The 22,696-nt window shown below is 43.8% G+C and overlaps 1 protein-coding gene across 3 annotated transcripts; it reads left to right on the top strand.

The window, feature by feature from the left end:
- The first annotated feature begins 5,339 nt into the window (after window positions 1-5,339).
- Window positions 5,340-21,990, top strand: TNFAIP3 (TNF alpha induced protein 3). 3 transcript variants are annotated; one of them, XM_071433785.1, is made up of 9 exons: window positions 5,340-5,788; window positions 8,936-9,237; window positions 13,411-13,601; window positions 13,827-13,974; window positions 14,155-14,325; window positions 15,113-15,293; window positions 16,677-17,587; window positions 19,426-19,658; window positions 20,297-21,989. In XM_071433785.1, exons 2-9 carry the CDS (start codon window positions 8,940-8,942, stop codon window positions 20,579-20,581), a joined length of 2,418 nt encoding a protein of 805 aa, XP_071289886.1. In that variant the 5' UTR covers window positions 5,340-5,788; window positions 8,936-8,939; the 3' UTR covers window positions 20,582-21,989. The 3 variants fall into 3 exon arrangements, with proteins under 3 accessions (XP_071289886.1, XP_071289896.1, XP_071289877.1); XM_071433795.1 differs by having other exon boundaries at window positions 5,663-5,788; window positions 20,304-20,476; XM_071433776.1 differs by lacking the exon at window positions 5,340-5,788 and having other exon boundaries at window positions 8,925-9,237; window positions 20,297-21,990.
- The last annotated feature ends 706 nt before the right edge of the window (window positions 21,991-22,696 follow it).

Here is a 22,696-nt window from a genome sequence, read left to right on the forward strand (position 1 = left end):
AAATGAGAACAGTTTGCAGGGGGTTTTTTTCCATTTGGATCATACAAACTGCTTATATTTTGGATCATACAAACTGCTTATTTCCATTTGGATCATACAAACTGCTTATCTTATAGTATTAGATATATATATAATATATATCTTATATTATACAAACTGCAGAAAGTAAGAACTTCCAGTGAAACTAGAATTCATTGGGAAAGAAATACAGAATACTAAAGATCTGGAAGACTGGCAAGTCTGCTGAACAGCAGGTTGTTCTATCTAAGAAAGTTTTACTGACTGCATTACATGTTGGAATTGTTCGAGGAACAGAGGAGAGAGGAGTAAGAGCTTTAATTAAGCGAGCAAGTATTTGCTAGCTGCATTCCTTGCCCCTTCCCATCCACTCCCAGAGAATATAGCTTTGTGCTAAATACTTACTTCATACCTAAAGTTAGAATAGCTGATCATCTCATCAGATAGGAATATAGAAAGGAAAATAACAGTAGTCCCTGCTTGATTTCACATGAGGCATTATCTTTAGCTATTTATTTGTTAACCACTTGCTGACTCATGGATGCAGAACTGATAGCTGAAACAAACAGCTCCAAAACCAGACTCTGCTTTAGAGTCCCCTGCTGTGGTGTGCACTGACATTTTGGTAGCACAGCAGTCATGCCAGCCTAAAGATCAAGTTAAAAGCTACAATGGTTGGGCTTGCACTACCTAAACCCAGCCACTGCTCTGTGCATTAAGGCAGTTTTAGAAAGCAAAGACATACCTGTGCAGAATCCATCCCTCTGCAGTGCTATCTATGCAGTGCTTTATGCTTACAGCCCTCAACCTAAATCAAAGACCATTCTGACAGTAGTAGTTCACAGTTAAATGAAGTCTGCTACACATGGATGGTAACTCTCCGGAAGCAGGGACCACGTGTTAGGTGGTCCCTGTGTCTAGGTGTTAAAGTACAGCAAAAATAACCATGTGTCTAGGTGTTAAAGTACAGCAAACACAACGCAAGAAAAGATTCTATTCTAAAGAGTCTGTAGTCAAAGTTAAACAAGCATGATAACAGAAAAGTGTGAGGAAAGAAGCATTCACAAACTTACCATACAACTGAGAAATTGAGGTGCCAGAATGTAAGCCACAGCCCCAAATCCCACAAGAAACTGCAACAAAGCACAGGATGGAAAAGTACTGGGAACAATCGGACCTGTTTCTATGCTCTTTCCTGGACAGCTTCTCAACCTCTGTGAGAAACAAGGCAGTGAGGTCAATGGGCCTTTGATTCAGCTTTCTACTGCTGTACTTAGTTTAGCCACACATCTAGTCTGAGCCTGCATCAAAATCTACTGAAATCACTTTGCTCTCCTAAGCAGAAATAATGTTGGTCTTCCTCTTATTTCTTGCTGGGGCATTGTTGGAACTCTCTGTACTGTGCACTGAAGGGGGCCAGTAATGCTGGGCTGTGCTGCTGTCTCAAATGTAGCTATACATAGCTATGTCTGCAGTTCTTAGGGGTCCTGAGCCTTGCTGCAGTATCTACAGATACCAGAGGAATAAAAAACAAGTTACAAAGATTTTATCATCATCGCTTAAACTTTTCCGTGCATTTCACAGACAACATCGCTGAAACTTACCTCCAGACCAGGAGGTAAGTATATGGTTAAGGCAAATCTTCAGTGTGGTTAATGCCATACTTAATCCCCTTACAGATGATAAAATCTGTTCTTAGAAATGTCCGGTGTTTGCCTCCATAGCTCATTTTTCACACTGCTTCACCATCCTTAATGGGAGAATACCACCCTTACTGTTTAACCTTCAGGTCAACAAAAGGGGCTGAGGCAAGATTTGAACTTTCAGCCTCTTTGAACCCACTGCAGTTCCAGCCCTTCTGACACTTTTCTCAGAAATACTAAAAAGAAGGAGAAAATGAGCTCACACACACACACACACACACACACACAAAAAAAAAAAAAAAAAAAAAAAAGGCAGAGGAAGCCTTGGCCCCAGGCCATAAATAAGAATCCCTACTTCCAGTACAGTCATTTGCCAATATACCCTGGTAATAGTCTTCTTTGGAATCTGTAGTTTCAGATGAGTGTAATGGAAAAAATCACAAAACCCAAAACCAGTTCATCTCTTGCTATCTCAGTGGCAGACATGATTTGGGGTTTTTTGGTTTTGTTTGTTTGTTTGTTTTACCATCATTACTTGATTCAGTAATAAGCACCATCTTTCTGTCTGAGAGATGTTTAGGGGGATTTTCCCCCCTCTCTTTCCTTTGCACTGACAAGCTCTTATCACTTCTCCACCAGGAAAAGAAGCAACGGAACAGCTCCTGGAAGACAGAAGTGCTGAACTCAAGCATGACCTCAAGCACTGCTCTTGCATTAAAAGGGATTTCCCTTTAATGATCCTTTCCCTCCCTACTAGATGAATCACACCTCTTACAGAATTATCTGATATTAAAAGACACAGCAAATGACTGAACTATTAAAAGCCTGGATGTTACTACCCATAAATATTACTATAGTCATCATCCAAGCATTGAATATTATGTGAGTACTGTCTTAACATTGAGTCTTTCCTAGTGCAGCCTCTCAAACATTTACAATGGTGTTCTGAACACTCTGAGGTCCTGGTTTAATTTAGTGAGTGTGAGCTACTCCTTCCTGAACAGTAAAAAGAAGCAAAGTAATTAAAATAATTTAGAGATACAAACCTGAATGGGGCCTCGAGAGATTTCTTTTTTTTTTCCCCCAAGTACAATAAAGAATTGTTATTGATTGATGTGCATGAAACTGATTACCTAAATTTTCACAAAAAATGGATATTCTGCAATTCCCAGGGACAGCTTTCTCCAGGGTTATGTAAATATTACCACTTACAAGGGTGGACTGTTTCACCCTTATGCTTAACTAGAATGTAGATAGCTGAAAATTAAAATATTTCTTATTCTGTCCTTAATGCCAAGAACTTTCCTCTTCCCTCAAGAGATGCAGACATGCATACCTACCTAAAAATACATGTGTGCATGTCCATAGTTATGTGTGTGTATGTGTGCATATTTACACACACACTTTAAAGAAGAAAATTTTCCTTGACTTTATACATATCTATATATGCTTATATTTCATTAAATGTAAGCATTATACCATAAATGATGAGATAAACTATAGGGTATGACTACAAAAAAAACCAAACAGGAGTCATTCAGAAAAGAGGAATTCATGCATTCTATAACTACTGATGTTGCTGATGTTTTTAATGTATTCCCATATTGCTGAGGAGTTATGGTTGACAAGACAGAACTTTATTTTGTGCTGTGCAAACTCAGATCAAATGAATTCCTGCCATCCTGCTCAGACCTGTTTGATAAACATCTGCTCCAGCAATGTGCAATCAACTATGAGTTTATCAAGGTATAAACAGTAATTATTAATATTCAGACATGCTTACCATTTAGAAACCAAAAATTAGCTGTTGCCTTTTCAGGTTTTCCTGGGTCTCAGCATCTCCATCATGGCTAGGACTACTTGTTAATTTATTTGCTGCAGTTTCCTATACAAAGCAGGGTGCAACTCAGTTCTTTTTTCCCTATTTCCCACCTTAGCTCATCATTCCTACTCCACAGTGAAACCCTCCATCACTTCAAGTACTCTCTGTAAAACACTGTGAGGGGCTGGGCTTCATATTACATGAGAGACATGTTTTGGATAAAAATATTTTTTTTCTCTAATCAGATCACTTCAGCAATCTGCTACCTCAGTCCTCAAGAGAGGACAGGGGAAAATGTCCAGGAGAAGGGAACAGTAAGATGCTGGCAGAAGCATATACTGTGTAAATCAGAGCACAGATGCTGCCCTAGTTATGCAAGCCCAGTTCCCTCAGGCATCCAGTTCCCTGGATTTTAGCCACCCCACAGACTACCAATCATCAAATGCAGAGCCTTCCTACCCAACTATACTTTCCAAGACAGTAGAGAGACTAGGGGAGCAAAAAGAAAAATAAAACAACACACCCACAAAAACCTTTAAAAGAAAACTCTCCAAGGAGAGGAGGGGGAAAAAAAAAAAAAACAGCAAAACAGGAGGCATTATTCTTTTTCCAGCCATATCCCTGACTTACTTCTTTTTGAACACAGGCAGAGGAGAAGGATGGCTGCTGTGCAGAGCCAGCACAGACCTGTAAACCCTGGGAAAGATCATGTTGCCACATAACCCTGCTGTGTGACACGAGCAAATGATCTGAGCCAGCTGCTGCTACGGGAGGTGAGGTGAAGGAGTTCAAAGCTGAACTCATCCAAAATCCACCTGTTCTCTGAAGGAGTCAATATTTAAGACCTGATTTCAAGGTGTGCAGCAACCCTGGCTTCTCATCCTGCCACTGGGAGGGGTGGATACTCAGGAACAGGAGCTCATTATCTGGGAAGATGAAGTGTTTTAATACTGCAAGAAACTTTGTTCCGCTGTATTTCATTTCTGGGTGCCTTCAGATTGTAAGGCTGTTGAGCAAGAAACTGCCCCTTTTCTAGCATACATCCCATCCATAAATTATATTAACAGGACTTAAATATTAGGGTTTTATTCGGTGAGTTTTTTCACTGCACAGATATTAGCACGTTTTTTAAAGGTGTGCATTAATTGTTTACAATAATTAAATGTAATGATTCCAACAAACTGCTAGTTGCAGTCAAGAATTTACAATCATATTCAGACACTAAGATCTCCCCGACTTGACAGTTTTAGCCCAAGGTTCTGCAACAATCTGACCCCAAGCAGGGCTGGATTAAAGCACATGTAACATCTCCTGCCGAAAATGCCAGCGTATTGGGACTACGGGGTTCTATATCGGCCTAACCTCTAATTGAAGAACTGAAGTCACTTGTGGTTACTTACAATAAAGAGTCAAAAAAACCCCCAAAAAACAAACAAAAACCCCCCCCAAACCAAAAACAAAACAAAACAAGAAAAACAAAACAAAACTTGTTTGGGTCTGAAAACCTCTGGAAGAGCAATACTTTCCATGGGACGGGCCCTTTAATGTCCTGCTGGAATGCTGGGGCAGGGGTGTGGGCATCTACCCCCGGGCAGCTGCAGCCCGAGACCCGTGTGCCGGGGCAGAAGCTGGCCACGCGTGCCCGTGAGGAGGAGGAGGAGGAGGAGGGCACGGGCAGGGCTCCCGGGGCCGCCGCCTCTCCGTGTCCCAGCCAGAGGCTGCCGGGCACGGCCGGGGCGCCGCTCTGCGCAGGGGCACGGAGCACTTCCGCACCCAGCGACGCAACACCGGGCCGGCCCGTGAGCGGAGCGAAGCCTGCGGGACGGGATGGGCAACCCCCTGCCCGGGGGGGAAAGAATAAGGAAGGAAGAAATGACATCCCGGCTCCCGAAAATCCCGCGGCTGAGTCACGGCGGGCGGGCGGGGAGGCGGCGGGGCTGCCCAGTGGCGGCGCCCCCTGGCGGCGCCCGTCCGCGCCGGTTGTCACAGGCCGGAAAGTCCCGGCGCTCTGCCGGTGGAAATCCCCGGTGGGGGTTTTTTGTGTTGTGTTTTCAATCTCCCTTTTTTTTTTTTTTTCACCCGGGCGCTTAAACAGAAAGGGAAAAAAACAAGAGGCTGGGCTCAGCCCTTCATTCCGCAGCGGCGGCAGCGGCAGCAGCAGCAGCTCCGGCGGGGAGGCGGCGGAGAGGAGGGAAGGAAGGAGCCCCGGCGCGGTGGGGGTTGATGCTCCGTCCCATCGCCTCAGCCCCGCTGCTGAGCAGGAGTCACGGCAGGATCGGCCGGAGGAGAAGCCGCCCGCGGAGAGGTGAGCGCCGCTCCAGGCAGGATCCCGGAGCACTTTTGCAGGAGGGCGCCGCGGGGATCGGCGGCTCTGGCGGCGGGCTCGGCGGTAGCCCCTGTGCCGGCTCCCGGCCGGGCGGGGACGCTGTGCCCGCGGCTGCGGCCCGGCCCCCGGGGGCTCCGCGGCTGCTGCGGCTCGCAGAGCGAGCACTGCGCGGCCGGGCTGGCTGCGAGTGCCGCGGGGAGATCCGCCCCGGAGCTGCGGGCTCCTTCTCCTTCTCCTGGGAAGCTGGCGGGCCGCGTTGAACCTTGCCAGCTTGCACGCCCAGCCCCCGGCGGAGCACTAGGGCAGGGAACTAAGAACGCGGAACACTTACTGTGTGTATACCAGTCCTGTGGGATTTCAAAGAGCCTCGCTCCTCAACTTCTGATTTGGCGAAGAGTAGTACTGTGTTTTGGTTTGTACCGAGCAAAGACTCAGGCAGAAAAATCTCGGGGGGCTTAAAAGGTATTAAGCATGTTTGTTTTAGAAGTTTTAGCACTTTATGGAGAAGTTTATTACTTGCCGGTTTTCAGATAGAGGACAGAAAATGAAAATGACTTTATGAAATCATTGGCAGATCTCAGAACAGTATTCAGCTTTCCCAAGCCCAGCATCTTCAGCATTACATCTTTGGAAAGGATGCTGTCTCTAATTATTGTTTACAGCTGTTCCTTTCTGGGAATTCCTAGTCATTACCTGTGAGAAGGTTAAAGTAGCATAGCACACAGCAAAGCACAGTAGACTATAAACTGATATAACTGTAGCTCAGTTTTCTACTTTTAAATGAGTCCAGCTAGGTGTGTATTGAGCTCTGTTTGTTTCATCACATTGATTTTGAAAATAAGGGTTGCTTGGCTTTTGCTTTGGTTCACATTTATGACTGTAAATAGCACAGGCAGTAATTTCCACCTGTGGAGGGGAAAAAGTGCCAGTAGAGCATAGTATCAAATACTGTAGTTTCAGTAAATGCTTCTGTAAACTCAGTACTTTTTGTTACTTAAAGCTGGAAATAACCATTTCAAGAGTCGATGCCGGTAGTGCTTAGTCATGTGATTAATCTTTATTCGTGTAAAAAAAATCCCATTGACTCAATGTTTCTAGTAACATAAGTAAGTAATTCAGTACTTGGGTCATCTCAGAGCAAAGCAGAGCTGTGGTTATCACATAGATTAGTAGGGGGTTGTTTATATTTTTTTTAGAGTCATTCATACGTTTAAATGAAGGATTACATAAATAGCATGTGTAAAACTATACTGGCGAGGAGAGTGGATGAGAAAATATGTAATTTTCATTTTAAGGCTGTGTGCTGGTGAGGGAATGATAAGAATATGCCATCTTTATTACCTAAAGGAAAGCTTTTCCATATGTTGCAAGATGTGACAGCTGTGCTCACGGTCCAGAGTGCTCTTAGGGTGTGTGAATGACATCACCCTAAAGCAGGACTTTGTAGCATCGCCTGTTTCAACTGTCTCTATTTAGGGCTTGTCGGGTTATCCTCTGTATCTCTCCATCAGCTGGTTCTCAGAGAGGTTATAGAGCTCAGCTCTTGGCACCTGGAGTTTGAGGTCCTCTCTCACCCTGAGAAGGTCTTTTCAAAAGCTTTGTCTGGGCATTTGGAGGTTGATGTTGCCAATGGAAGTGTCTGGATGAAGAGGAGAGAGCAACTATTTCCTTGGGGGAAAAGGAGGTGCCAGAGCCCTTCTGTGCAGGAGGGGTCTTCTGCCTGCATAGACCTGGGAATGCCTTCCTGGTCCGTCTGTCAGGCTGGAGTTCTTCTTCCTCTCTCTGTGCCTCCCATCTCCATGAGAAAACTTCCTAATAGTTGCATAAACAATTTTTAGTTGCTTCTTGTTTCCCTGTACTTGATGTCCAGAGATTGATACACATATGTGGCTTGATACTTGTCCCTAGATTCATAATCACAATGGTAGGTTCTCCTAATGTGACTAGTTGTACTCTAAACATTTTAAGCATGCATACTTTTATTTTTGAACAAAGCAAGAGTGTTTCTGGACAGCATGGAGAGTCTCTCCCTGTAAAAACAGATTATTGTTGTTATTCTTACTGTAGTGCACAGGGGTTTTGAGGGATGTGGTCCCTACGTTTGGCTCTAACTAGCCACAAAGTTAGTGTCCTCTGAGTAAGTATTTCATAGAGTGTAGCAGGTTTGAGGTTATGGGTTTCTTTTTTTGTTTTTCCTACTGTACCCCCTGAGGCCAGAGTTACTGAAGAAAGGGATGCAGGGCAGTAAACATTACATGTCCTGCTGTGGAAATATATTGGGGGTTTTGAGCCAAATGGAAATGCTTTTTCAGCTCTGTTGACTTACCCGTGAGTAATAGTGGCACTGCAGTCTGCACCCCCACACGGCACAAGCACTTCTGAGCCATAGCTCTGCTGCTCACAAAATACAAAGAGCCTCAAGAAAAGTAACGTAAGCCTGTCCTCCAGTGACAAATTCCTCATCCACCATATCTGGCCACTGTAAGTATGGGACTGATACTAGCACAGCCTGCAATTCTTTGTGCTCTTTCTGTACTCTTCTGACCATCACTGCTCAGAATGTATGGGGCTGAGGAAATCTGAAATGGTCATTAACTGCTTTTTTTTTGGCATGTTTTCAAAACAAGAGCTTGAAAGGTCCTGAAATTCAGCAAGTGCATATGGGAGTACACTGTGCAATTATCAATTAGTTAAGTTTCCAGGATAATTTTCCCTTCCCTTGACCTTGCCTTCTCTTATCCTTATTTTGATTTAAATTCTTTTTTTGAATCATGGTGCAGTTTCCTTACTTATGTATAAATCCTCTTCAATATCATAGTAAATTATATTAGCAAATGTGTGGGATAAGCTGATCAGTGTCTGTATTTGAGTAATGCAGAAAAGTTAGTGAATGTGAGCTTTGAAAAAACTTATTATGAATTTAATATGAACTTATTATATTTGTTATTTATGAAAGGCTCATATGGGCTGCATCCACTCTACTTGTTTTAGGCAAAACTTCATCCAGAATCCCACGCTGAAAGTGCCGTGGGATTCTTCTCAGTCACTGCAGAAGTGATAGCACTGTGATAGAAGGACACTAACATGCCAATAAAAGGATCCTTTTTCATTTCATATGTCTTCTAGAAACATGGCTGGCCAACACATCCTTCCTCAAGCTTTGTATCAGAGCAATATGCTGAAGGCTATGAAGATCAGAGAGAGGACACCTGAGGATCTAGTCAAACCTCCCAGTGGAATAATTCATCACTTCAGGACTATGCACAGATACACCATAGAAATGTTCAGAATGTGCCAGTTTTGTCCCCAATTTCGGGAAATGCTTCAGAAGTCCCTGACTGACCAGGCTACCCAGACTTCACTGGAGTGCCACAGGAAGCTCAACTGGTGCAGGGAAGTTCGGAGACTCATTCCTTTGAAGACTAATGGTAAGTTTTGAGCAGGTCTTTGCACTCACAGTAAAACAGGTCATACATATGTATCAGCTTTATTAATAGCATCTGAGTTCACATTACTGAAGCAGAAGCACATGGCTTTAAAAATGTGCTGCCTTTCAATCTGTTTTGAAATTAAAAATCTTTCCACAAGATGTGCTGTTCTGAGGCTGTAGCAGACCCTTGCCCATACCACAGTATGTGAATACTGTGGAAATTTCACAGGTATGTTCACAATATCAGTAACCTGTGGCACATCAGAGTCAAGAACAAGGCAGGGAAACTTGATTTGGAAGCTACTGCCTTCCCATGAATCTGACTCCTACTTGTTGGCTGCTTCATCGGAAGTGCCAAACGTCCTTTACTGCCAGGCAAGGGGAGCCTTCAGATGCCTTGAGTGACCCGGGATGCATTCCCATGTATATTTAGCAGAAGCTAATATCCTTTCAATAAGCCCTGCTGTTGTAGCTGGCAGGCAATGCTTGCTTGCTCATCCAGCTTTAACAACAGTGATGGCAATAGCAGTCAGAACATGGAGCCTCCCAGGAACCTGACACTGCTGTCCCTGGGCTCAGCGCCCCACTCTGGGGCCTCTCCCTCATCCTCAGCTCCCTGCCTGGGTTTGCCAGCCCTTGCCTTCCCTAAGCACCCACTGCTAAGTCCCATGTGTGTGACTGACACCCATCTTTGTGCAACACAAATTTTGCAGTGCCCTTTTCTCTCAACAGTCGGTGCTGGTTTCAGGACTTGTCTTTTGGGTTACTCTGTGTGTGTATTGCATCAAGTGCTACAAATGAAAAGGCACAGCAGTAGTGCCAAGATTTCCTGAACAGGTTATGTTTCTCCACAATCTTGAGCAGGAAACCTTGGCACATGACTGTAAGACTCATGGGCATTTTGCATGCAGTGGAGGAAAGATTCAGTAATGGCTATGACTTGTGGTCATGCAGCTGCAAACTTGGACTCAGGATTCCTTACAGCACAGGTTGCCCCTAACCAGGAACAATAGACTGGGACAGTGAGGACTTGAAGAAGATGAGAAATACTTACTCTTTGCTCAAGGAGCAGATCACAGCAGTTATAGAAACACTGGGTGTGGTGGACCTGCAGCATTGTTGAAATCCATGTTGTGTTCTGGGTTTGCTTCTTTTCATATCTGCTTGTATACACATTGCCCTTATCTTCATAGTCCACATTTTTTTCTTTCCAAGTTCTGCCATATTTTTCAGTCTGACTCTACCCAGCTGTGTTGTACAGAAGCCATAAAAATAGACCCACTGAGTAAATGTCACTGCCCAACCTAGAGCCTGATGCTGATGTGCATGTCTGTAACTGTTGTAGAGGCATTGACCTTCTGGTGGGCTTTTTGGGCTGCCTCTGCATTGGTGTAAAATCCTCATGATTGCAATTAGGTGTGTGCACAGAAGTCATGGAATCTTGAGCTTTGGAAGGATCAGAGTTGCAGCCAGGGCAGGCAGTGCTTTGCATGTATACTGGGAAGGTAACATCACTCCAGGTGTTGCATCTTAAAAATTTCACTCGAACAGATTTTCTAGGAAAATGGACAACGTGCACAATTTTTGCCCAGGGCAAAGAGTAACAGTTTTAGAATCCCCCATCTCCAGTCAATACAAATCCTGCAGGGGTTAAGGCTGCCTGGACAGACCCTTGTTGGTGACCACATTACATTCAGCAGCACTGCCCTCCTTCTTTGTCTCATGGCCATCAGCCAGTGTTACACGTGGGAGTAGTGTGGACTTGGATCCCGCCCATGAACAGGCGTACCTGTATACGAGGTGCTGAAATATTAGGGCAGGTTGAGGGAAGGCAAAGCAAGATTTGTGGTCTCCCCATACACTGAGCAGACAAAGAACTTGGCTTCAGTTCAGTGCTTCAGGGTCATTAAGTGCATGAGTAGGAGTGGCTTTGGAAACCTGTGGGTTATGCAAAGTAGTTGCATAGAAGGACCTTTGTAGGAGAAAGAAAGTAGATTGGACTGGAGGAGAGGATCTCTGAAAGAAGAGCAGAAGCCTGGAGAAGCCCTGTATTATCCCAGAAAACAACTTTTTTTTTTTCCTCCCATGCGGCATGAAAAAATATTTTTTAAACATTTGGCTGCTTAACCCATTAAACATTTGGCTGCTTAGATATGGGAAGAATAATTTAGTTCTCTCAGTTAATAGTGGACTTTCTTCAGAAGATTCTGGGGTTTTTTGTGATTAAGGTTGTAGCTGTTGAAACCAGAGAAAGTATCTCCTACAGGATCTTTTGATGTAGTATGTTTGTGAATCTGTGGAGTGGTGGGGTTTTCTTAATTAAAAAAGCCGTATTGAATCACCGCATAATTCTTTGCAGACATCTGAATGGAGATAGAAGGAAAGCAGTAGGAAGTACAAAAATCGAAACTGTTAGGGTTTTTTCTTCTTTTTTTTTTTTTTTAATTGAAAAATTCCAGCATCTATTGGCTGTAGAGATTTCACTTGTATAATGAATTGGCATTCATTCCAGCTCGCCCAGCCACACCCCCTGGGAAAGTCCGAGGGAGGCCACACTGCACCCGCAGAACAAAAAGTACAACTGTTGCTCAATTGCTAGTCAAACGGTGTGGGGGAATTCCAAGTGCTGTGTAAGGAATTTTGGGCAGTGCTTCTAAATAAAGAACCGAAAGTGAGCTCTCAGAGAGAGAAAAAAATTAGTCTTATCTTTGCTCTAGATTTTACAAAGGGAAAATTTTAATGGGATTAATATGTCATCTTTCTTGGTTAGAAGGAAACACAGTCAGTTTTTCTGTCTTCTTGGTTGTTCCCTGATTTTTGAGCTCAAGTAAGCAGCCTGCAGAATTGAAGTAAGCTTTGCAGGGCAGCATAAAATAGAAGACGGTTGGAGGAACTTGATATGCACCAATCCCATAACAATTTATGAAGCATTGAGTAGATTTCAAATTATATCTTACTCGGGAACTGGACTCTGTTGTAGGCTTTTCTCTGCAATTTCACAGAATAAGTAGTAAAAGTGTTCACAAATGGTGTAATTGAACTCATCATGTATGTGGCAAACTGGGTTTAATTCTTTTGTGGGAGTTCTTTGGGTGGGTTTGTTTGGGTTTTTTTCATGTGAGAAAAATCTAGTAGCTTTACCAGGGTTGATGTCTTCTATTCCAAGAAAATTGCTGTGGTTTCTTAGTATTATGTGAATCTGTTTACCACTGTGGTAGACATCAGACTTAGTTTAGCATCTAAGGATGTGATAGTAATCATTCTTGATATCTCCCTTTCAGGGGAGACATCCCCTTTTGAAGAAGATGGATAGAGATAGAATTTGAAACCCAGCCATAGATGTATTTCTTGTCACACCTTTTAATTAAGTTAGTTATCTCCTCTGAGTCTGTTTCCCATCTGAAACTGCAGAATATCACAATCCTTCCTACCTGTAAAGAGGAATTTTTCAATGCAAGGAGATTGTGTAAATGAAAATCGAATCACTGTTTTTCATTGACTTAATTTTGTGTTTTTAAAACAGCCCTCTAAATAATATATGTCACAACCCAACATGCAATCATTTCTGAGAGGAAGGCCAGAGGTGTTCCTATGATTGCTTTACATAAATCACCTGCCATTCCCTTTCTGTCTCCTTTTTTATTACAATTCCTCCATCAAGCGCAGCCAAGTGCCAAGCAGTGCTCAGGAGGGAATATGGTGTTACTATAATATTGTCTTAATGGTTTCCATTATCTCAACCTCATGCCATTGGGTGTATATTTGTAAAAACACCAATGAGGGAGATTTATATATTTTTTTGTAATTTTAAGATGATTTTGTTGTGTTTAAAAAGCTATTTCAGCTGTGTTTGACATTTGTAGTTGACCCCAAAATTTAGTTTGTGATATCAGTCAAAATTAAGTAAGATAGGTAAGGGGCATTGCTGGATGGCAGGTTAACTTGGTGCAGAGACAAATCCAGTAGGGAGGGAAGTTTTTTCTTTCTGTCTCTGAACAGAGACCATAACTCTGGTCTCCTTCTTTACCACCCTTCTGTCTGAGGCTTAGAGAGAAGTGCACAGGTAATATGCACAATTGAGGTGTAATTCTACGTCCCACAGGCTTGTGGCATTTTATTTAAATAGCCATTTGAAAATAATGCACTCTTTCTTTTTTTTTTTTTTTTCCAGGTGATGGAAATTGCCTTATGCATGCTGCATCACAGTACATGTGGGGTATAGAAGATATTGACCTTGTCTTAAGAAAAACATTGTTTAGTGCTCTCAGGGAGATTGACACACGGAACTTCAAGCTCCGCTGGCAGCAGGAGGCTGTTAAATCCCAGGAGTTTGTAGAAACAGGACTCCGTTATGACACCCGGGTAAGGCAGCCTGAGGGAGTGGTGCTGTTTTCTGAATGCTTGCCAGCATTGCCTTGCTGATTCTGTTTGCTTTGTGGCTTCATGGATTCTGCCATTAATGGAGAGCAGAAATAGTCTCCCTTTGGAGGAAATGGGAAAATGTGATTATTTGAGCTCTGCTGTGCTGCAGCTGGTTCCTGACCTCTGTGTCTTTGAACCATTGGTGACAGCTGTTTCTTTCCTCAGAACTGGGAGGAGGAGTGGGAATACCTCATTGAACTGACCTCCCCAGAAATATCTGGGGCTCAAAATAGACTTCCCTATAACGCGCTGGAAGAAATCCACATCTTCATCCTTGCTAACATCCTCCGAAGGCCAATCATTGTCCTTGCAGGTGAGTTGCCTGGCCAGTTATCCCACTGTGTTACTCTTGTGCTGTGTTAGTAATCTTAGTCAACAGGTAGATGCATTTCAGAACATGGTGTTTTCAGTAATTATTATAAAACCCCCAGCATACATTTTCTCTTGCCTGTAGTACATACTTATTTGTGTTTTCTTTTTCTTCTTTATGCAGATAAAGTGGTTAGAAGCTTAGAGTCAGGCTCCAGTTTTGCTCCTCTGAATGTTGGTGGTGTTTACTTGCCTCTCCTGTGGCCAGCTGAAGAATGCTACAGATACCCAATTGTGCTTGGCTATGACAACATGCATTTTACACCACTGGTGACTCTGAAGGACAGTGGGCCAGGTATTTTTCAAGTACCTCGTTTGGTATTTATGTTACTTCTTCAAAACCACTGTGCTGATAAAGCATTTGAAAAATGATCTGGTTTAGATTTGCATTTTTAAAGTTAAATTAGATTCATTTGAAATATATTCCTAAAATGTGAGCAGAAAAAGCTTTGTCTGTGAATCTGAGTAGAAACTAAAGGTTGCCTTCAAGATACTCACTGAAAGTAGAGTGCAACTCACCTGCTTGCAGGCTGGAATTGGTCAAAGGCTAACCTCTGCTTTATCGCGTTCTGGCCTCCTTTCCACATTGTAAGAGAAGAAGCTTTGAAGGATGCAGTCTCACAGCAGGGTACCACTGCCTGGCAGGACTAATGAAATATATGCTTTACCATTTTTAACACATCTCTTCTGAGTGGACAGCAGTTCTCTAGGTTCAGGTTGCAGCATCATCCCACCAAAAGGCATAACAAACAAAGATCTACAATCCTGTTCAAGTGGAGAAGATAGTTGCTATGGGGACATTAAAGCTACTGTGCAATGGGGCTAAGTTTGTGATGTAGCTGTGTTTGCAACCTCCCCCAGTGGTACCATGCAGAAACTCCTTGCTCTGCCCAGCTGTTCTCTCTCTCAAAAGTTTAGTGGTAGTATCTCCATATGTTGTATTTTATGGTTATTCCTAACTGGCTGGTTATGTTTGTGTAAATATACATACACACATACACACACACACACACACATATATATATATATATATCTGTGTGTTTTTGTGTGTGTATGTGCTAATCCATCTTGTTTCCCCACAGAAATCCGGGCTGTCCCTCTGGTCACCAGGGAGCAAGGCAGATTTGAGGATTTGAAGGTGCACTTTCTGACAGATGCAGAAGAGAGGGAGAAAGAGCAGCTGCTAAAAGACTACTTGATAGTGATTGAAATTCCAGTGCAAGGCTGGGATCATGGTACAACTCATCTAATTAATGCTGCAAAGTGAGTGTCATTCCTGTTTCCTCAAAGTTATCTTATTTACAGAGGTGGGACAGGTTGGGCAGCCCAGTGTGTTCTTTTGGTCTTTCCTTCCTTCCTAGGTGGCCCATGTTTTTACTACCTGAAATATGAAACATTGGCATTACTGTTGATACATTTTGAAGTAGTATGAGCTGAGGCCAGTCTAAATTTAAAAGCAAAAATGTGTTCAAACTGAAACTAGCATTTTAGAGAAAAAAATCCATTTGATCAGTTTCAGTGACTTTTGGATTACACAGGAGGGTTGCTGAAAAGTAGTTAAATGCAGGAACTAGTTAGCTCAAGCTCTTGTGCTTTGTGTAAGGGCACATTGCATAATGGGCAGTTGGTGTAATTTTAGCTGCCCTGGGTAAAGTACTTGGCAGTATGTTCTGAGCACAGATGCCTCAACACCCTGGGCTGTTCCGTGTGGCAGCAGGCAGGAAGCTGTGGCCAGTAGAGGAACCAGCATCTCTGCTTGTCCCCCTGATGGTTGAGCATCAGGAAACATGCAGGGAGCAGCTGGCATCAGCTTCTTACATGCAGTGGGCACTGGCAGTGATGCCCAACCAGTCCCCTCAGAACTGATGGAGGGAGTAACTCCCTGTATCCTCTGTCTTTGCCTCCACTATCCCACGGAAAGAAATCTTCATGCTGTTGGCTGGCTCTGGTGTAGGGGCCTTGAAAATTGAAGTCCTTCTACCTGAAGCATGTAAGCACACATAAAGGGTAGCACTTGAGCTTCCCTAGTTGCTCTGCCTAGATGTGCTCTGGAATATTGCCAGAAATGTTAGCTCCTCATCCTACCAACTGTGGCATGGTGAAACTCCGGTGTAGAGTTTTCCTGGCAGCTGGAGGCAATAAGGATGGTGTGATGGATGCTAGCATTTCACACACCACACTGAAGCCCCACAGTTTGTTAGAAGAATTCTGCTGGTAGATACAGACCCAACAGGGCAGAACCAGGAGGAGATTTCACAATAAACTGTATCATTATGCTCAGTTGAGCACTGATCCTCAGAGAAATTCACCATTTGGGGGACTTTCTGCTTCTGAGATTACCCATATTCTTTATGGGTAAACAGCAAACAGCTCTTAGAAAATCCTCACTTAGCAAAGCCTTTTAAGAATACTTCTGTTTAGCATTGTGTCAGGACATTTATTTCAGATGTGAAAGTCTCCATTACTGAACACCTGCTTTTAAAATTATTTCCATTTACAGCAACAGTGTACATCCCAGATCTTCTGTCTGAGTAATATGGATGTGCATTAAGTCTACATTTCCTTCCCACGTTGCTTATATTTGCTTCCACCCCCACCATCTGCTCTTTTCAACCACTGATACAATCTTCCTTTTTTGGCTGTCAGGTTAGATGAAGGCAACCTACCCAAAGAAATAAACCTCGTGGAAGATTACTTTCAACTGGTACAGCATGAGTACAAGAAGTGGCAGGAGAATGCTGAACCTGCTAGAAGAGAGACATGTTCCAGGAACAGACAGGATCTGTCACTTTCCCAGCTCTCCCTCTTACAGATGAAATGTGAAACGCCAAATTGCCCTTTCTACATGTCTGTGAACACCCAGCCCTACTGCCACGAATGCTTTGAGCAGAGGTCCCAAGGAAGCAAAGGAAGAAAGCAGACCTCCAAAGCAGCACCTGAGAAGCTGAAGGCAGCTGGGTCAGGCTCCTCCCGTAGGGATACTTGTGAACCTGGGGGATGGACATCTGAAGGGCCTGTAACAGAGCCTCGCTCTGCGCCTCCGACCGCTCCGAGCCTTTTCCTGTACAGTGAAACCACAGCCATGAAATGCAGGACCCCAGACTGCCCCTTCACACTGAATGTGCAACACAATGGGCTGTGTGAACGCTGCTACAACTCCAGACAGCTCAGTCCCTGCAACAACTTGGATGACCAGAGACACTTAAACTATGCCACATGCAAAATGTGCCGCCAAAAGGCCAAGAGGACCTTCAATGGTATATGCAGCACTTGCTTCAAAAGGTCTACAGAGCAGTCCCCAAATGGCAGTCCCTCTTTCCTGCCCACCTGCCACCAGAGATCAACATCTGACCCATCCCAGATCTCACAGATCCTCCGCCAGCACTCCTGCCATCAGGCTCCCAACAGCCATGGCAAGGAGCCCCCGCCACCAGCACTGTCCCCCGAGGAGAACAGGGGAGGCAGCCTCTGTAGGAAACCTGGCTGCAAGTTTTTTGGGACACCACAAAATGAGGGCTTTTGCACGCTGTGTTTCTTTGAGTACAGGGAAAACCATGGTAAGTGGAGATGGAGTGAGCTTTGACACACTTTGGCTGCAGATCAGCCTCCTTGAACTGTGAAGTTCTGTGTGCACTGGGTGATAAAAGGACAGGGGGGTATGAAAACAGTGTGAGGAGAAGGTGATTTTTTCTGTTATTATCCCATTGTCATGATTTAACCCCAGCCAGCAACCAAGCCCCACAAAGCTACTCGCTCACTCTCCCACGAGCAGGCTCAGGTAGAGAATAGAAAGCATAAAAGCTGGAGAACTCATGGGTTTGGATAAAGAGAGTTTAATAGGAAAAGCAAAAACTGCATACACAAGTAAAGCAAAACAAAGAATTAATTCATTACTTGCTATGGGCAGACAGGTGTTCAGGCTGTGTCTTCTCCCACGCACTTTTGCCAGCAGGTCAGTATGAAAAGCAGAAAAGGCCTTGGCACTGTGTAAGACCTGCTCAGCAATAACAAAAACATCTCAATATTATCAGCCTTGTGCTCAGCACAAATCCAAAACACAGCCCCACACCAGCCACTGTGAAGAAAATTAACTTTACCCCAGCCAAAACCAGCATACCATAAAGGGGCACATGGCAGCAGTATGAGAAATCTGTGAAATCCTTGTAAAACTTCTTTCAGCTTTGATGGAAGCAAAACCAACTTAAGAGGGGGTGGCTTTTGATACTCCCCATCATCCACTGCAATTATGGTTTGGTATGAATTTTCTTCACAGCTAGACAAATTATAGAGGTCAGTGAAGGAAATGCTGTAAATGTATGGAAGGTACTGAAATCAGTTATGTTAGCAAGGTGTTTAAAAAGCCTTGAAGACTCTGTAGATCTCTATCTGTTCTGGATGTAACAGCTATAATGCTCTGGAGTAACCACTGTAGTTGTCTTGACAAGCAGAGCAAGTAGAATTTGACTGTAGGTAATTAGCTTGTATTTTGGAGTAACTTTGGAGTGTGTTGGTACACTCTACCTCGAAATCTTCCTTGGTAATACCCTGCGTGTGCATGCACGTGTGTTTAAAGACTGACTTTAAAAAAGGCAATAGTCTGTGAATAAATCACAGCATGAAATCTTCATCTTTCATGCTGCTGCCCTGTTTCACAGGTAAAGAACCCTTAGGTGTAGAGGCTGAAAGGTGTATGTAAGAGACAATTATTACTTATCTCTTCAGACTATTTTATTGCTCGTAAGTTTGCTGATACAAATAAAGAAACATGGAATAGGTTTGGTTGGAAGCAACCTTTAAAGATCATCTAATTCAACCCCCCTGCTGTTGGCAGAGACATCTTTCACAACACTGAGCTTTCCACGTGCGTTCAGATTAGGGAACGTCTGTGCGAGCTTGCAATACCTTATTTTCCAGCATTGCTCACAATGAAATTTTTTTTCCTTCTGATTGTGGAATATATAAGATTGCTTCATGAGACTAAAAAGTATAATGCACTTTTTCCCCTTAAGCTCTGTACCACTGTACTTCAATTATCTAATGTGACTGAAATGGTGGAGGCTGAAATGGGTAGGTCACAGATGACAGTCAAAGTGAAGTCAAAGGTGAAATTCGTCTTGACTTCAGTGTGATCTAGGTTTCCTACTTAGAGCAAGTTTTTCCCAAATCATCTGTTTCAACAAATTGTATCAGACTGCATTAGCATGCTTATGTATGTAACATGAAGAAAGATGTACCAACTGGGGGAGTCTCAGGATTGTCAAAAACCCATATTTGAGGCTAGTTGATATTTTAAATTTTATTTCATTTTTAAGGTGGAGAGCTTTTTGTAGCTGCTTTGGGTCATCAGATCTATTGGGCACATTCAAACTGCTCCTGTTCATGCTTTGCTTTACAGACAGTGTTTTGCTGCGCCACCAGAGGCGATCTCAGAGGAAGTCTTCAGCAGCAGACCAGACGGGGAGCTCCGCTGCCGGCTTCCGTAACACCGTGTCCTGCCAGAGGCGCGACTGCGGCACCCTGGGCAGCACGATGCTCGAGGGCTACTGCCAGAACTGCTTCATTATAGCCCAGAACCAGCGATTCCAAGAAGCCAGAAGGACAGAAGAGCAGCTGGTGAGGCAGCCAGAAGTAAGTGTGAACTTCTCTAAATCTTCCTCTTGTTTAGCGCTGGATGTTTTTCTCTTGTGGAAGCAACTTGGGATCCATACTAGAAAATCCTCAAATGGCTGCATCTTAACTATCATAGAAAGACAAGCATAGAGCATATCGTGAGTTTTTTCTGCTGCAGTTGAGCGGCCCTCATAAAAAATCATTCTCAGTTTAGGGTTGTCCATGACCATGCTCAGTTTTACCTCCGCTGGGATTTTGCCAGCAGTTCCAGTGGAAGCAATTGGACCAACAGCAAGGTTGTTTTGTTGACTGGAGAAAGATTTTCATTCTTACCCTTAGAGCTGTGCATCTGTGTCAAGGGGTTCAAGTTGCATTTTTGATTGAGTGCATCACAGATTGTCTTTGTCCTAAATAAGGTTTTTAATTCAGTTGGTTTTGGTCCTTTTAGAATTGAGGGTTGCCAAAGGTAAAAAAGCCAATGTTTTTCCTAAGAAATGACAGAATTTGTGATTTTCTTTGGTACTGCACTTTGTAGAAGTGCCTGTGAGCAATCCCCAGGTGGTTACCTATACAAACCACGAGCAGAGTAAAAAGGAAATGAAAAGCCATTTGTGCTGCCAGCACAGCAGCTGACAATGTGTTTTAAAATTTTTAAGAGAACAGGGCAGCACAGAGGAGATGTGCAGCGAGCAGCATTGAGTGCCCAGAAGAGACAGTGTGCTGTGGCTTCGTGTAGAAACAGCCTGGCCCGCAGGAGTGACGACCTGTGCCCAGAGTGCCGGCGCCTGGGTCAGCTGCCACCGCCGGGGAGTGCCAGGGAGCCGGGAGCACAGGAGCCTCCCAAGCAGCGCTGCCGAGCCCCTGCCTGCGATCACTATGGTAATGCCAAGTGCAACGGCTACTGCAACGAGTGCTACCAGTTCAAACAGATCTATGGCTAGTGGAGAACAAGAAACCAATACCAGCTACTTCCTTCCCTGAAATGGTGCTACGTCCAAAACACTTAACAGTCCTGGGAGTGGGAGGGTGAGGGGAAACATAAGCTGTCTGCTCGATCATGTTTATTCCCAAGAATGGGAATCAATTTCTACTTCCTCTAAACACTGCATACAAGGACTGCTGAGAAGGTCACATTGCCTTCTGCACAGAGCTCCCGTTCATGACTAAGCTCCTACAATGCCATATTTAATTCTTGGACTTCCCAGGAGGAAGTATGAAGCATTTGAATCCAAAGAACTTCCTAGTTCTGCCTGTTTCTCAATACCTCCCCTCTCCCAGGGAAGGAGCCATGTCTACTGTCAGAGGTGCAGGACGTTTTTATGGCTGCATACATCAGTCAGGGGCAAGTCCTTCCTGAATGGGATTATCCAGGACAGACTGATGCTACTTCCAGTTGACATCTGAAGAAACGTGGTTTGGTTTGCCCGTGTCCTTGCTATTCTTACAGAACTCACAGAGCAGGAGCTCCCATGGGCATTTAGGGTGATAACAGCGAGCACCTCTGTGTTTGCAGAGCCCTCAGCAAACCACAGCCAGAAACAAGACCAGCACTGATCTGCTCCTTTAACATGCTTAACCTAACCCAATTTAGACCCTTTCCCAAATCGCAAGACAGCTGGAAAGACAGAAGTTGCAGAAGAAATGCATGTGATGGTGAAAATGTATCCTGCCATTTTCCACTTGTGTGGAAGGAATTACCTCCAAAAGACAAGAAAAACCCCAAAGCCCTTTGTCTTCACTTCTGAAACAAGATTGACTCTTGTCTCTTGCACTGCAAATGTCAGGAGTATGATTGTGCTGTTTGTACCCTCCCTCCCCATTTCTGTCACACTTTTTGTCATCCTTAATGTGATTCTGTTACCATGCAAACAGCTGGGAGCTCAGTAACGAGTTCTTCAGTGCTGAGATTGTACTCCTGAAGTTTATGCATCCACTTCTCAATCTGCAGTAATTTCTTTAGCAACCTCAGCTTTACCACTGTGCCTGTTACCTGCTTCTCTCTTCTCCTTTTACACCTTTTAAGTTTTCAGCATCTGTTTTGCTGCTATGATTTTGGAGGTGAGATCTCTTCTAACTTGCTTCTCAAGTTTAGAATCCTTTTCTAGTTACTAAAAAAACTGTTTTGTAAAAAGAAAAAAAAATAAATAACTCATCACTTATTTCTGTTAAATTTTATATATTTTGCGAACCTTAATGTGAACATATGTTTTATTAAAATATTTATAATATTTGAAACAATGCAATTTGAAATTTGCACAGCCAGGATTTTTTTTTACATATATTTACTCTAGTGTTGAAAGTTACAAACTTAAATGTATAAACTTTCTCTGGTATAAAGAAATAAATTATTGAAGGATTGAATTTGTTATTTTTATATCTATGCGAGAGAGCACAGTTGAGGATGGGACACCCCCAGAAGGAAGCCTTTCTGTTCAGCACTACCATTCAGCATGTTACTGCTCCTTGGTGCAGATGATGCAGCCAAGTGCTTTGAAGAGGTGATAGATAACTTGCTGTAAGTGGATGTTCTCTCAGAAAGGGCTCTTGGTTCTGTTGAAGGACCTGGGCGTAGGGAGTTCATTCCTGTGAGTGCAGAGTATTTTCAGACCCCAGAAGAATGAGTGTGGGGAGTATGGATGGTGCAGGAGCAGACTGCAACAAAACCTAAGCCACACTGACTTGCCTTGGCTTTCTGTGTTACTCCATCAGTTATTTCAGGAATTCCCAACAAGTGGTGCTTGAGTGCCACCCTGGGAGGTGGTGGTGGCAGCAGGTGATCCCAGCCTCCACACAGCTGTGTGTGCAGCCCCAGAGGCACAGACCAGGCCTACAGCCTTCCCTCTGCCAGGGACAGCAGGGAAGCCCTGGCATTGGAGTTGCTCAGGAGTTCATGAAGAGCAAGTTGCCAAAAATTACATGAAAGCAGTGTTTTCTTCTTATCCCAAGCTCAGCCTAGCCCAGCCTCCTTGCCAGGGGATTTCTGCACCATGACTCCTGTACTGGTACTCAGGTGTTTCAGGCCTCTGCCTAAACAGGCAGTACTGTACGCTATCATG

Source organism: Agelaius tricolor, unplaced genomic scaffold, assembly GCF_023055355.1.
Source record: "Agelaius tricolor isolate 1412-34295 unplaced genomic scaffold, bAgeTri1.0.p SCAF_1, whole genome shotgun sequence".
Classification (NCBI taxonomy): Eukaryota; Metazoa; Chordata; class Aves; order Passeriformes; family Icteridae; genus Agelaius; species Agelaius tricolor.